This window comes from Anguilla rostrata, chromosome 19, assembly GCF_018555375.3.
Source record: "Anguilla rostrata isolate EN2019 chromosome 19, ASM1855537v3, whole genome shotgun sequence".
NCBI lineage: Eukaryota > Metazoa > Chordata > Actinopteri > Anguilliformes > Anguillidae > Anguilla > Anguilla rostrata.
Window position 1 is genome coordinate 13291664 of NC_057951.1, and position 16220 is coordinate 13307883.

Below are 16220 nucleotides of genomic sequence, written 5' to 3' on the forward strand. Positions count from 1 at the left end.
GTTATGTGCTGAGGTGGAACCCTCTGACAAGGACAAAAGGCACTGGGGCAGACTCATTTTGCCATCCATGGGCATATAAATTCCCCGATGGGGACCAAGCCCCATGGAGCCTAATAGCGGAGCTTCAATATATCCTGCCACTTGCTTCCAAGAGACTGTGCATGCATGCATCTGTGCTGAGAGAAATCAGAAAGGCACACAAACATAAATACACAATTACCCATAATTCCTTTAAAGGTTTTGCAAGTGCAGCCAACAAAAACGCACCCTGATATCTAAAGAGATCTCTTTGAAGTCGAACGGTTCGGTTCAAATCGGGACAGAGGACACACACTTGTGCATTACTCTGGCTGACAAATGAACCAGCCCCGTCCCATCTTCTCTTGCGCTGTAAAATTAGTACATTTTAAGACATGCTTTTACTTACAAATTGTGGATAAACAGCAAGGCAATTTTTGCGACATATTGCTGGCTGGTCAGCGAGGTTAAAAAAGGAAAACCTTCTTAAAAATGACCTTGGACAGCATTCCATCATTAAAAATTAACTTTGTTTTTTTTGGCAGCAATTCATTAAATTTTAAAGCGGTTTTTCTCCATTCCCCAAAGGCAGGATTACATTGGAAATGAGTTTCCCCCATGCACATCAAAGAGAATGGCACATAGTGCTGATTGACAGGCCACATGCACCCACGCTGGGGGGGGTCACAGAGCACACCCCCGCTTTGAACCCCCCCCCGCATGTCAGATCAAACAGGTGGGAGAGGAGAGGAGCGGACCGTACGATCCTCAGCCAAATAACTGGGCTGGAATTACAGAACAACAAGGGGGAGAAAACCTCGCAAAAACTCAAATGTGTAACTGTCACAGGGCTCTGCAAAGCAAGAAACAATCAAAGCAGTCACATTTTAATGGACTGGGAAAGGGGCATATCCTTTCCACATAAAAGCATGCACCAGCAGTTCCTAAATTTGTCTTTCTGTACGCATCACACGCGCAGTGAATGACAGGGTCAGAAAGTAATGGGAATTCACGGAAGCTGAAAAGCAACCTGTGCCTCTCGCTCCTTTGATCCCTGTGCAGAACATTAGGACCCATTACCAGGCACTCGAACGGGGGCAGGCCCGTCTCCCAGAAGCCTCTGCTGTGCAGAGGACAGCTCCAATTGTGCAGTCCTCCAAGGATAAGGAGTGAAGAAAAATGCCATGGAAACCTCTATCCACTAACAATGCATTTCCAAAACACCCCAGTACAAAATTCAATAAATTCAGCAGATAAGAGGGGAAAATGGAAATAACATAGCTGGTTTGTTACTGGGTGGAAATTGTCTAAAGAAATGTAGAAATCAGTGACTGGTCTGCTGTGGACTTATGAATCACCTGCCAACGTTCATGGTTTTATGACTTTCTGATCCTGTGACACCTATGCATGCCTATTAATCATTTCCCCAATTAGTTTTTCAATTGCATTTGAACAATTCTTTTTAAATATACAAAAACATGCTAACAGGCTTCCGGGTGCCGGACCAGCAGGGTGGACGACAGCAGTGCAGAGAGGGAAGTGTGTGTCATTCCCAAAGACAAAGTAAACCTGGTGAACCTGTGGCAAACGTTAGCTCTGAAGACTGTATAAAGGACTGAGAGAGGAACACTGTCACTTACAGGAAGAGAGGCTCACTGCCTCATCCCTCTCCTCCCACCTCTCAGTCTGTCCAATGAATGCTTCAGGACTCCCAGTGCCTGATGGACAGCCCACTCAGCCAACCAGACGCAGGCAGCTGGGAGCACTGTGCCTGGGATCTGGCAGCCGATTGGTCCTCTCTGGGGAGGGGAGGGGAGAGGAGGGGGGCTGCACGGGGGGGCGGGGGGGTGGATATTAACGACCGCCGAGCGGGCAGCGCCATGTCGCCGTGGCAGCGGACGGGGAGAACGATGCGGAGCTGAGCGCTGCGGAGGAGGAGGAGGAGGAGAGGAAAAAAGAAGGAGGGATTAAATAAAAAGGACTTTGCCTCTCCCTGCGCTGGACTGTGTTCTGGGATCGCGGCCGTGCGTCTGACTGGAGGGACGCTGCGGGGGGAACCTGTGGAGAGCGGCGCTGGTGTGTGTGTGTGTGTGTGAGAGTGTGTGTGCAGCTGGACTGGCATGCAGGAGCAAGGCTCTGGATGGGGATTACAGGACCGGGTCTGCGTGTCGTGTGGAAGGGGAGAAGAGCGCGTCCAAACCGGTGAGTGCCTTTAACTCTCAGACTGCCTGCTGTCGGGGTGGAGCGGGGGGGGGGGCTGTGGGAGTCCCGTTAGAGCACTGCAGGGGGTTCAAGCGGTGCTGCTCTGTGCCTCAGAATGTTCGAGGTGCGTTTTAGAGAGGGGGGAGTGTGTGTGTGTGTGTGTGTGTGCGTAAGCGTGTGTATCCCCTGGAGTGTACAGCTATACCATAGGCGTAAATGTAACCCCCCCCCATCCCCCCCAAAAAACATCCGCACTTTGATGCCACAACTTCTGCACCAGAACCTATGCGGGGGCTGATGTACTCGGTGTGACTGAAGTCGTTTTTTTTTTTCATTCCCCCACTATGTGACTAAACAGGCTGCTGCATTTCTCCTTTAAATCACCCTGTTGCAGATGAACATTCAGTGCCATCGAGTCCGCCAGGATCCACACACACAAAACCGAACGCACACAAACGTCTGCACACACACACTCCCATGCAGCACTGGAAGCCAGATTAATTTCCCCCCGGTGTCCACACTGAGCGTTTTTACAATTAACACATTAAGAGCACCCATGTGCAGCACACAATTCTGCACTATAAAAACGTAAATTTGCCAACTCCTACACGAACGTTCACAGATGCAGCAGTGCCCGTGTACTGCATTCCACTTTACCTTGCTTTGCCACAGTCTGTAAATCCTTCAGCTTTAAAGTGTCAAATTCGAATTGTCTGGATTCATTGCATCAGATCATACAGGGTTAAGTCTGTATGATTGACGTCATTCCTCCACCCCCCCCATTTTTACCAAGACCTGTCTGCCATGGTAAAATGAGCCCCTCCACCACCCTGTAAATAGTTTCACCATCTGAAACTGCAGTGTTTTAAACTAGCATTTTAAATTCTGCCAGAGAAAACCCAGTAGCTTTAACCCTTTAAGGTGTAAGATGACAAATGTGCGATTAGAATGTTCTTAGCTGAACATTCTAATGCTGATGTAACAATCACTACTGGTAACTGAAAGCAAAGGAGTTCTAGAACACTGACTTAGGAAAAAAATCTCTTCAAAGGGTTAAGCCAGTCTCCAGGGTTTCCCCTCAATGGGTGGATGGACATTTACCCCAACATTCACCCAGCCTAAAACCTGCAGGGTATGAAGAGCATGTGCAACAGGACAGCACACTCTCCTGTATGCATTTGAAAATCCAATCAAAGCATGCAGGCAGACTTCATCCACGTGGCATTTGTCACAATGATCGAGTCTCATTTTTGCCAACTTTTTTTGGAGAGGCTTAAACCGTGTCATGCCTCATTCTTGTAAACGAGTGACAGAATGGTGATGCCTTTTTGGATTAAACGCGGGAGCGCGAGCGTCGCATGGCATCGATCACAAAGAAGCCAAATCATTTTTTTTTGTGGTAAGGAGTCTGAGTGCCGGCAGCCTCCTCGGGACAACGATAATGGATTTCCTCGCAAAATGAATCCACTCCGTGCAGCGTTCACTTTTTTCCCCACAAAGAGAAACGAAAGTGGCGGCAGCATCATTCTCCCACTTTTAGGCCGGAGCTGGAGGTTTATGAAAAATAGAACTTGCATGCCCACGCAGAGGCAGAAAATCTTTACGTTCGTGTTCCTGCATACGTCTAACTCCTCCAGACCGTACGATACACGAGCGTCTGGTCACCACAGACTCCTATTACAGCAGGATCAGCTCCAGGGCAGCAGTGACAGCTCGGGTTTATCTGCTGGGAGAGCTGGTTCCCTGTAGTGCTATTGCCTGCTAATTCACTATTCACACAAGCAGACAGCCATGCTTCTCCAAAGACCTCATGCTACTGTATCATGCAACCAGCAGATTCAATTTAGGGAAAAGCCTAATCCCAGCTGCTAACATCTAAAAAAAAATTATTTAAAAAGGCACCAAAAGCAACAATGTCAAGAGTAAAACCATTAAATTAGCAAAATAGTCGCAGTGAACCCATGACAAAGCAAAAGCATTCTGGGTAAAAATCCATCTTCCTCCATATACACCAAATAGCTTAGCTCTGCTTCAAATCGACAAATAGTTGCTAAACAGAGAGAAGCGTTGTATCAATTAGAATCGGATCAAGACTCAATTTCAATTTATCGCACTCAGGCAAACAATCGTAAGCATGGGCATTGTAGACGGTCTTGAACTGACTGACCTTTGCTTCCTATGCCCACAAATCAGCTGGCAGAGCAGCAAAGGGCGGCATATAAAGCAGGAAACGGCAGTTAATCATCCGTTTAGCGGCAGTTTGTAAAGTCAGTTCAAACTGCCCGGGGCTTCCTATAAAACCAGGCCCCGCTCCAACAGAGCAGCGAGCACGCGCTGTACACCTCCGAGCTCAGAGTCACAGGTTAATAACGGGAAGCCATGCTAACACACTGGAGGACCAGGGAGCCCCTGCATGCATTTCACTTAAATGCTGCCATGCAGTGGCAATGTCCTAAGACTGACTAAACTTCCAATACAATAGCACTGTGAGAACATTAATTTGTTACAGTAGCTGGGTTGGTTCTGCGGCCAAAAGCACAGGTTTGAAAAAGTTTGGCATTTCAGCAACAGTGTTCCAAAAACAACAACAAAAACCCAGCAGCTAAATCCAAACCTCCTGCCCTGCTTTAATTCTGCAGCCACAGTTATCCATCAGACAAGATCTGCCAAGCAGGCCAATACGGCACCAAAAGGTCATTTCACATCATCATAACCCGTTTCAGCGCGGTCTAAATGAAATGCAAATAAGCTGATGTGCTTGTGGGCAGTGTGGAGAGCGACTGCCAGCCTCTCCCATGCTTGCAGTAAAAACTGAAATTCACTGCTTCTGCCTTTCGCTTCTTTTTACACCAGATGGCGGTGAGCGTGTGTGAAGGCGATGGCCAATGAGATCGCGGGATCGGTCCTGAGGGAGGAGAGAGATCGCCGTGTGCCGCGCCCGCTCCTGTCCACGCGCTCCAAAACATTTACACCGCCGCGTCGCCGTGGGAACCGGCCTTCAGATACCAGCCGCCCCCACAGATACACATTTGTTTAGCTCCACTTGAAAAAAAAAAACAAACAAACAAAAAAGGATCTGTAATTTTTGTTAACAGCACTAAAGACCGCGGAGAGTCCGTGAGGACCAATCACCAGCTGAACGGGACTCATGGGGGGGTAGAGTCAAGATGAAGGACACGTCAGTGGCAGTTCGCATTTTGGCGGGGCTCACGATGGCCGCCTCCCTCACCTCGGGGGAGAAGGCCGATTGCCCCCAGCGGTGCACGTGCGAGACCCGCCCCTGGTTCTCTCCCGGCTCCCAGTACATGGAAGCCCAGACCGTCGACTGCAACGACCTGGGACTGTTCTCCCTCCCCGAGAGACTGCCAGCCGACACCCAGGTGCTACTGCTCCAGACCAACAACATCGCCGGCGTCCAGAGGCCCCTGGATCACCTGGCCAACATCACGGAGATAGACCTGTCCCAGAACAACCTTTCCTCCGTGGGAGACCTGGATTTGGGACACCTCCCTCACCTGCTCTCCCTGCACATGGAGGAGAACTGGCTGGGCAGCTTACCAAACAGCTGCCTGGCACAGCTCAACAGCCTCCAGGAGCTGTACATCAACCACAACCAGCTCTCCTCCATCGCCCCTGGGGGGTTCCTGGGACTGTGGAACCTCCTCAGGCTTCACTTGAACTCCAACAGGCTGCAGGCGATCAACAGCCAGTGGTTCCAGGCCACCCCTAAGCTGGAAATCCTGACGATCGGAGAGAACCCAATTGGCAGGATCGAGGACATGAACTTTAAGCCGCTCGCAAACCTCCGCAGCCTAATGCTGGCCAGGATGAACCTGTCAAAATTACCCGACGGCGCTCTGGTCGGCCTGGATCGCTTGGAGAGCATCTCCTTTTACGACAACAGCTTCGCCAGAGTGCCCCACGCCGCCCTCAAAGAGGTCCAGAGCCTCAAGTTTTTGGACCTAAACAAGAACCCAATTCAGAGAATACAGAGGGGAGACTTTGCGGACATGCTCCACCTGAAGGAGCTGGGAATGAACAGCATGCCGGAGCTGGTGTCCATCGACAGGCTTGCCCTGAGCAACCTGCCCGAGCTGACCAAAATCGAGGCGACCAACAACCCCAAGCTGTCCTACGTGCACCCCAACGCCTTCCGCGGCCTGCGCCGGCTGGAGACGCTGATGCTGAGCGGCAACGCCCTGAGCGCCCTGCACCGGGGCACGGTGGAGGCGCTGCCCAATCTGCGGGAGGTGAGCATGCACAGCAACCCGCTGCGCTGCGACTGCGTCCTGCGCTGGATGAGCGCCGGCGGGACGCGCCTGCGCTTCATGGAGCCCGAGGCGCTGCTCTGCGCCGAGCCGCCGGAGTACCGGGGCCAGCCGGTGCGCCGGGTGCACTTCCGCGAGATGGCGGAGATCTGCCTGCCGCTGGTCTCGCCCCGGAGCCTCCCGTCCCACGTCGGCGCCCAGAACGGCGGCTCCGTCGCGCTGCACTGCCGCGCCTTCGCCGAGCCCGAGCCCGAGATCTACTGGGTCACGCCCGCGGGGGACCGGGTCCTGCCCAACGCGGTGCGGGACCACTACCACCTGCACCCGGAAGGGACCCTGCACATAGAGGGCATGACGGAGTGGGAGGCCGGCGTCTACACCTGCGTGGCGCACAACCTGGTGGGCGCCGACCTCCGGTCCGTGTCTGTGGAGGTGAACGGGTATTTCCCACCGTCGCCCAACGGCACCCTGAGCGTGGAGATCGTGGCCGTGCGACACAACTCCGTCCTGGTGTCCTGGCAGGCCTCCCAAAGCGGCCTGGCCCCCAGGATAAAATGGTCGACCGTCCCGTCCGAGAGCAACCGGCCCGCGGCGGCGTTCACGGCCAGGGTGCCCTCCGACGTGAAGGCGTACAACCTGACGCACCTGGACCCCTCCACGCGGTACGAGGTGTGCGTGGACGTACGCGGCGTCCACCGCCAGCACAGCGTCCAGTGCGTCAACGTCACCACCGCGGCGCTGCAGCGCCCCCCGGAGGGCCAGGAGAGGTGGGAGGACGCCGCGGTGATCGCCGTCTTCGCCGTGCTCCTGGGGGCCGTTTCCGTGGCCTGCTCGCTCGTGTACTCCACCCTGAGGAACCAGCACGTTTCCGGAGATTTGGCGAAAGCGCCCTCCGAGTGCTCTCTGGGACAGGGGACGGGACAGAACTGCTCTCTCACACGGCTCTGGGTCCAAGGCAAAGACCTGCCCGTCGCCGTGGAGGTCAAAGCCACGGTCATCCATGTGCCAAACAATCAGTCCTTATAAAAATTGTAACAAAACAAAAAAAAAAAAAAAAAAATTAAAAGAGAAAGTTTTACAAAAAATTTCTCCCAAAATATTGTGGGTTTTCTACAAAAATAAACAGTAGAGATTGAAAATGCTGGATGGACACACACCTATGCCAACTGCATAGTTCGCCTTTACAGCAGCCGAGCATTCTGGGACAGGGGGACCCCCGAGAGTAAACAGGGTTGCCTAAACTGCTGAAGAGGCTACACAGGCATATGCTGCAGGCGACTGCACACTACTGGGGCGCGGGCTGCCCCCAGGAGACCGGATCGGGGGGCAGAGAGAGGAACGGATTTGCATATATAAAGAGTAGTGGAACTGTCAGTAGTCCTGAGCAATACCCTGTGCTGTATTGTACAGTTGTGCGTTAGAAATGCCGCCTGTGTCATTCATATTGGAAGAAAACCTACTAGAGTAGACCAGTGGCTATGATGTGAAAGAATTTTATGGTCAAATATACATTTTTATTTAAAAACATTTGTCTTGTCATTTGCAAAAAAACTGCACACAGTGAATGGGTAATTTATGGATACATGGTTTTTCTATATTCTATTGAGCGTAAACCCAATGCTGACTTCTGTTCTGGTAGTCTTTCATCACGTCCAGTCGAAAGATGGGATGAAAGATGTAGTTTCCCCATCAGCAAGTACCTTCCAAGGGGTACCTAGCATGAACAAGTTTGATCAATTATACAATCCCTTTTTCTAAACTTAAAGGATGTGCCAGCAGCACTGTCTCAATAACACATTCCGTAATGGCCTGAGAATGTGCCCCCCTCCAAATCTGCATGGAAGCAGCTCACAGAAAAAGGCAGGCGACGTTTCTTTCCTTGTGGTCTCGTTTGGTGCCAGTGTGTGAAGGCAGGGACAGTTCTCTACACATTTGTGAAATTACACCGTATATTATTAATAAGGTCTGTATTAGTCAAATCCTGTCTGGGAAAAAAAAAAATCATAGTAATTTCGTTTCACCAATTACTCCATGCAGAAAAACGAAATGAGAAGTCTCCCCAGTGAATCCCAAAACACTTAACAACCCCTGCAGTTTCAAACTCCCTGTCCACGAACCGTGATATTAAAACAGGCCTTTCTGAATATTAAGTTGCATCGGCACAATTGAGCAGAATTTTACATAACACTACTGGCTCTGTGAAAACTAATCTAACCTAACTAATCATTTTTTCAGCCACAACCTCCCCCCCTACCGCCCCCCCATTTAAAAAGCAAAAAGGCTAACAGAGATAGAGGAGGTTGAATGTTCGGCCTGCTATGTAATCACAATGGGCGTTCCACACACAAAATACAAAACAAAATTGGCAGTTGGGCTCACTTCAACAGGTACATTTAACAAGGAAATTTACAAAATTAGAGTCACTAAGACTATTAGATTGTTTCAAAAGGGCTAAACTGACATACAGATGAGCCCGTTTCACATAGCAGTAAGGACTTGTACTCTAAGCGACTATGCAATTTCTCCTCCTCTCAATTTTAATTTAGCAAATTGTCAAGTATAGATGATACAGCGTTGGCACACTCGTCCAAGTCTATCCGCGCGCTCAGAAGCTTCACTCGTGGTAATTAGATGATAAATTAAAACGCTCCACAATGGGATGACTGCTTCGACAAGAGGCTTGAGAATAGACTGCTGCAACTGTCCACAAGCCCAATACGCAAAGTGCACTGACAGCAGGAAAGCCCTTTTTTCTCCCAAACCGTTGTGAATAATAGGCCAACCGGTTCCCTCTAAGCAGTCAGAAAACGTTAAGCAGCCCACACACCTCAGCACCCGGTTTTCCAAAATCACAGTCCCGGAGACGCAAGCGTACCTCTCTCCCTAAAACGCACCTCGAACATTATGAAGCACAGCGCAGCACCCCATGAGACCCCCTGCAGTGCTCTAACGGGACTCCATTTTGTATTTACAACAGCTGTGCATCCAACACACTAAACACGATACCTTCTAAAGAACATACTAAAATGAATCAAAGATGTTGAGTTTGTTTCTGGAGCCAACACACCCACAGGGATCACAGATTCTGCATCACTGTGTGTTTCAGAGCTCACCGTTTAATCAAAGAGAACCCACACTCATTTTGATCAAACGGAGATTTGACAGGAGGAATTTAATGGTGTTTATACTTGCCACCCTGACGAGCGACTGAGGAGGTTGAGGTTTTAAAGGATGAGATGACACGAACGCAAAGGTCACATCCAGCCATCTGCTGCGCAATCAAGCAAGCTAAATTGGATTATGAATTACACCAATTTTCCCCTCTGTGAACTTATACTGAAAGTGCAGCACGGACCTGTGTAAACAGAAAGGTAACAGTTTTGCTGGGGCATTTTTTTTGAAATATTAAATATAAATATTGGCACTGGAGAGACCATTTCCATGTTCCCATGGCTCATTTTCAAAAGCAAACCACAACATCAAGAACAGCTTTAAAAAACAGGACAGCAAGAGACTGCCATTTAATAAAGTCTGAAATAAAGCATCAGCACCTTAGTGTACCAGAAACGGACTGGACCAAATTTATTGGACCAAAATGGTTGTTTACTTCCTGAAAATTAAGCTCCCGAATATACTCAGCAAAACCCTGGAAACAAACATATCTTCCTGGAATTTAATGTACACTACATTTAGAGAAAATTTTGCCTACTTAAATTCCTCATCCAGTGTACTCAACAACTATACTCAATAGTAGGCAAGTGCGCAGATTTGGACACGGCCATGGCTTTATCCATCTGTTCTTTGTGTTTACGCACATGCTTATTGCTGGCAATAAATACACTGCTGCAAGTGTGAGAAATCCCGTGGGCTCATAACTAAAAAACGATCAAGAGCAGTCTTGGAGTGAAAATGTATTTCAGACCTGGGAAATGCAATAGACAATGCACAGGATAGCAAAAATCGGTTCTTTGGAAAGAACCAACATATCCAGTCCTTGATAACACATTTACTCATAGTTTTATACTCAAGTTTTCTTCTTTGGTGATGTCCAACGTCCCGGTCAGTTTTATTGTTTTAATAAAGTTGTCAGTCTTTGAACGAGCAGCCGGAGAGGGTAAAAATAAAACAGGCTAAAGACTTCGTTATACTTCCAGTCAAGAGCAAAGCAGATGCCCTCCTCTCCAATCTGCGTACAATTCATTTTCCACATTATTTCTGCGTACACAAGGTAACCATTTAGACTGTGTGCCATTTAACCAAAATAAGGAATAAGTAGCTAAAGAAATCTACCATAACCACTACCTGCCCAATCACCTACAAGTAGAATCTACAGTCACCCCTACTCAATCTCCATTCAACATATTTGCTTCCATTTTGAGGGCCGGGCAGATGTGATCTCAGCACCATGAAAGATCAAGCAAGAAATATTTCAAATGCAAAGTAAAGCATTCTCAGGTTGAGAGCCAGACTCTGCACCACCTGCACATTGGCCTGACAGCCGAGCCACACATTCACAGATATCAGAGGAAATAAATGGTTCGGTACATTTCACATCTCCGTAATCTCCAAGGGCATTAAATGGCTGTCGCAGACAAAGGGGGCCTTCAGGAGCAGATAAGAAGGCCCATTTCTCTCCACCGAATCAGTCTTCTCCCGCTTCAATATGCAAGAGGCTCCCTTGCATGCCAGAACCACCCAGCCCGCGACACAACTGAAGAAAAAGAAAATGGCGGAAACTGAAGCAAACTGCAGTACAAAATAAAGATAGATAAAGCTACATTCTAAACAGAAGCTACATTCTGTTAAAACCGAATACATTTGTTCAGGTAACAATGAACTCTACAGCATGGGCCTGTGAACTTGTATTAGTAGTAAGCAAGTAGTATACTTTGTGTAGGACTCTCCGGTCCACAATCAGCTCAGTGCTCTGTGCAAATTGCCAGAGCTAACAATTCATTTTCAGCTTCCTATCGACACCTTGAAGGTAACAGCTTTGCATCCGTACGTCAAAACGAAAATTAAGCAGGTGTTTTTAAAAAAAAAAAAAAAAACAGGTGCAATCTCAGGTTAATTTAGGATGCTCACATCCGCTAATTTGTTTCTCACCTTCACAAATGTCCAATTAGTCTCATGTAACTTCAGGATGAAACACTTCCCAACCCATGCGCAAAAAAAGTGAAAATTGAACAGTCAAACATCCACTTTTTTTTTTAAACCTGGAAATGCATCTGTTTATTCAGAGGTGTAAAAACAAACCCCCTTGTGCATTTCAGACAGCTTTCAGGATATGTGCACAGTGGGGAGGACAAGGACCGGAAATAATTCCAGCTAAGCACTCGCTTGCACGTGAGATTAATTTGAATGCCTTTCTTCTGGAATGGCTTCATGTACTGCCTTAAGAAACGCCTCAGGGTTCAGTAAATACACTGAGCTGCACTTGCCATGAGGCACAAGGCCATTTGGTCAGAGAGTGGCTTTACTGCACTTGTCCCAGCACAAATTTCTGAATTTACAGCAAGATTAATGTTTCAGCCAAATTACTGCAAATTGGACTGATGCCACCCAGACCAACATGGAGAGAGAGAGAACATTTTCATAATTATACAACTGAAGAACAATGGCACATTACATCACAGGCATACGGCAGGTAGTCTTTTGCAGAGGGACTTACAGTGACAATGCAAGTGTGTAAATAGGGGTTCAGAGCAACAGTAACCCTATGTTTAGAATGAGAATAAAAGGTAAAACAGACATCGTCACACTCTGTGAATGAATTTCATGTAAATGTAAATCTGTTACACACAAAGCCACTCCTAAAACAGACGGACTCCATTTTAAGAACACATTGTCAGACCCCTGCATTGAGGGCCCAGAATGTTCCACAGGCATTACACACACACTGAGGCAAAACGCATTCAAGTAAATACATTTTATATTTCATTGACAGATTTTAATGGATGCACATAGAAGCCATACACTTCCATATTCAAAAAAGATAAGCGGACTTGTTGCTCAATTTATTCAACAAATTATGCTTTAAAAAAAAAAAGTGCAGACAACTGCTTTCTAGAGCTCTGTATTTCCATACAAATATGTTTGCGCTTCAGTGAACTCAAAGGAATACCTGAGGGAGCCCATTTACAAAGCCATTTGATAGCACATTTGCAAAAAAAAACGAGTTCTATTGTGTCCAAGCACAGGGGAACAATTCCACGTGAATCCCAGGATAAGATGCAGGCTGGTTGTGTTGTAGTTTTGCACATATTGTCTGGCCAGTTAATTCAACAAAACCCCTTTCCACTGCATTTGTGCTAATGTACTTTAGAAATGTGCCTAACCCACACTGCACCTCCCCCATTACCGGCCTCCAACAGCTCCAGACCCTTTGATAGGATTTTAGCCACAGGCACTACATTTACATTTAAACAAATCTGGGTACAGTTTTTCCCCATCCTAAAGACTTCCCAGGATAACCATAAAAGACCCTTAATTTTCATAAACTAATGACAGTAGCCATTTAATGGGAGATAACGCACATCCTTGCTTGGGGCACCACGGTGCCACACAGCGGGGTTGTGAAAATTGGGTGCACTGCATTAACGGTTCCATTAAGATGGGAATGATTGATTGGAGCAACCGATTGAGGCACAAATCGGACAACATAAGACCACCGTTTGTCAGGTCAGCATCACGTCTGCGGTCCAATCAGCTTAGAGAACACTGGGAAAATGAAGCCAAATTCCTGATTAGACCGGGTACCTAGTGGTGAATAATTGTGTCTTAATTGAGAACAGTGGAGGAAAGCTGATCTGGGATTTGGAGGGGGGGGGGGCGGGTGGCAGTAAAGTAATTCCACAAGTGACAAAATCCTCACGGCTTAGTACCAGCGGGCAAATCCATCATGGTAACGTTAATAATGTTGAAAACTCCCCACAGGACAGGACGCTAATGCGCTACCTAGTTCTGAAGCTCGGGCCAACAGGAGTCGGACAGAGGCCGCAACGTACAACGACACCGCCAAAAAAACAAAAAACCAGACTTCAGTCTCATCAAGCCTTACAGCGTTTAACAGCGCCGGTGTTCAGGCTTCTGGGTTAAGGCAGCGTTGGCACCCTTTCAGACAACGAAGGGCCGACCAATCGCAGCACGCGTAACTGAATCCATTTCCAAGGCTGGAGTGTATGCCCGGTGGGTAGGTTGAATTTTAACATCCTGAAATATTGCAAGAGGAATGATTTTGGTCCTCTTGGCCCAAAGATGGCTCAACCACATCAATGTGAGCATCAGCCCAGAAAGTGAATGACTCCTACACGTCTGGGCATTCTGTACCCTTGCATGTACATGTGGAGCTGGAACCGATGACATAGCAGCGTCATGTTTATGTTTCCAGGCCAACAACATTACACACAAGGGCATTTATAACAAACCTGTGCTATTCTGTCAGAGGATACTGCAAAATACAGTCACCTGCACTTTGAAACACAATTACTCTCTCCAGTTACACTCTTAAAATACTTTTTTTTTTTTTTTTCCCCCTAGCAGTCCGTACAAATGGCTTTTTGATCTCAAGAACCTGTTAGAAATGTGATTTCCTGTCAGGTTAACAATAAACAGAAGCATGGACCAGAGTACAAATGGCTCTCTTCTCAGGCAGCGAAAAGCAGGGTTATAAATCAGTCTTCACTTGGGCTCCTGTACGAGTCTGCCGCACTGCAAGCGGAGCTCAACGTGCCCCTCTCCTGTCAGACCGAAATAAAACCCGTACCCGTCCGACGGCCCTTACAGAGCACGTGCACACCATGAGCGCTCCAAGTGTCTGCCAATAAGAACTCCAACTGTTGCCATGGTGAAAGCATCTGCATCCAGCTCTCAATGATCAGGTTCAGATGGCAGAACTCACACTGACATTTTATAACCCCCCCACCTCCCCCTCCCTTATACAAACAAGGCCCAAAAAATGAATGTGAATATCACTTTAGTTCACTCAAACTAAAGACATCAGGCTGAAATATGTGAACTGCATCTCACTTTACAAAGCACATGACTTGAGGTGAAACTGAATTCTCTTAACATCATTTCTACGGTCATTTTGACAAATGTAAAATGCAGCACTTGGCATTTCAAAAGCACAGTAACAAATACTGCGCTTTCACAAACTGCAAATGGCTTTCCATTTTACTGCAGTATTATAGTCCATTAATTCAAACAGGTGAGCCAGGAGCAGATGTGTCCAGCCGGAGACATTAGGCATTAGAAACACTTCACATGACCGTAAATCACGCAGAATCGCCCGAGGACCAGCTCAGAGAGGAAGAGGCCCGGGAACGCTGACGAGCCAGCCCCCGACCCAACACCCCATAAAAATGCAAATGCATTCAACCCCACTGAACGCAACAGGACCCCCAATCACAGGAATGAAATCACACCAACGGACCCTGAGAACACAGAGGCTTCGCACGCAGTGGAAGCAGGACACCCTGTGACATCCTTCGCCACCCCCCCGCCCGCCCGCCCGCCCGCCATCCCGCCCACCCCCCGCCCGCCCGCCATCCCAAATCTCTCACCCGCCGTGCTTCAAGCGTGACTTTCATTCATCCTTCGCAGGCGCTGACTCAGCGGGCGCTGGGGGTGCAGATAAACGCCGTCTCCCCCGCGCAATTAAAAGCGCCGCCAAGTCCCGCCGGGGAGGCGCGGCGGGGAAACGCATAAAATGGCGGGAAAAAAAAAAAAGATGTCAGGAGCTCATAAACGCACATCTACCCCCCCGCACCCCCTGGTGAAAGTCACAAATCAAACCGGCTTTCAGGAAGAAAGGGACTAAAGCTGGGGGGACTGGGCTGGGGTGGGGTGAGGGGCAGGGGGGACTGGGCTGGGGTGGGGTGGGGTGGGGTGGGGTGGGGGGCTGACAGCACTGGTACTGTAATTTCATGGGCCGAACCGGGCTGCCCTTCAGCCCACTGCACCACCAGGCTCACTCCCCTTCAGGTTCAGTTCATTGCTGCCGTCAATGAGAAATTGAAAGGACAAGGCAGACCGACATCGGTATGAGATGGAGTAAATGCTCACTTTGCACCATTCAGCAAGTCTATGAAAACAAATCGTACCAAATGATCAATGTTGGTTGATGTTGAAAGACCACCCTTACTGTATGTGAAGGCAACTCATTTCTGAGTGCTTGCTCTCATTTGCCAAAGTTTAAACTGTTACTCAAGAGAGCAGATTATGATTTAAAAACTTGTGAGCCCCATTGAATAAAAGCATTACACAAATTATTCCAAACACCCCTCGAGACATCGCAGGGGCCCTAAAGGGCTGTCCTACCCCAGTTTGGAAGCCATGCTCCAAATAAGACGTTCCATTTAGAACAATTGAGCACAGACTACAGAGCAGCGAACGTGTCAGTAAACGGTTTAACTGTATGTGCAGGAAGTGAGGACATTCTGAGCTCCGCGACAGGAACGTTCAGTCTGATTTACGTCCACAGCGCATGCATGCGCTGAATATTTCTCTTTTATTTTTAATATGATTCTGTTCACATTTTTCTCGAGCACAGCATGTTCCATTTACCCAGTACATGCCTCACAGAGAGGAGCTGTGTGTGTGTGTGTGTGTCTGTCTCAAATGTCAATTTTCCTATAAAAGAAGCCAACATTGATGACTAAGGCGCACCTGGAAGACAGTACCTTCTGATCCCACTGAACATCACACGAGTGGATCTGTGGCCCCTCTTGG

At 48.2% G+C, this 16220-nt stretch overlaps 1 protein-coding gene and 1 long non-coding RNA gene across 2 annotated transcripts in view; one reads left to right on the forward strand and one right to left on the reverse strand.

The window, feature by feature from the left end:
- LOC135245789 (uncharacterized) overlaps positions 1-16220 on the reverse strand; it is a 50882-nt gene that overhangs the window by 13189 nt on the left and 21473 nt on the right. The window lies entirely within an intron of this gene.
- On the forward strand, positions 1892-7560 carry LOC135245788 (leucine-rich repeat neuronal protein 3-like). The gene is made up of 2 exons (XM_064319065.1): positions 1892-2220; positions 5074-7560. Exon 2 carries the CDS (start codon positions 5388-5390, stop codon positions 7512-7514), a length of 2127 nt encoding a protein of 708 aa, XP_064175135.1. The 5' UTR covers positions 1892-2220; positions 5074-5387; the 3' UTR covers positions 7515-7560.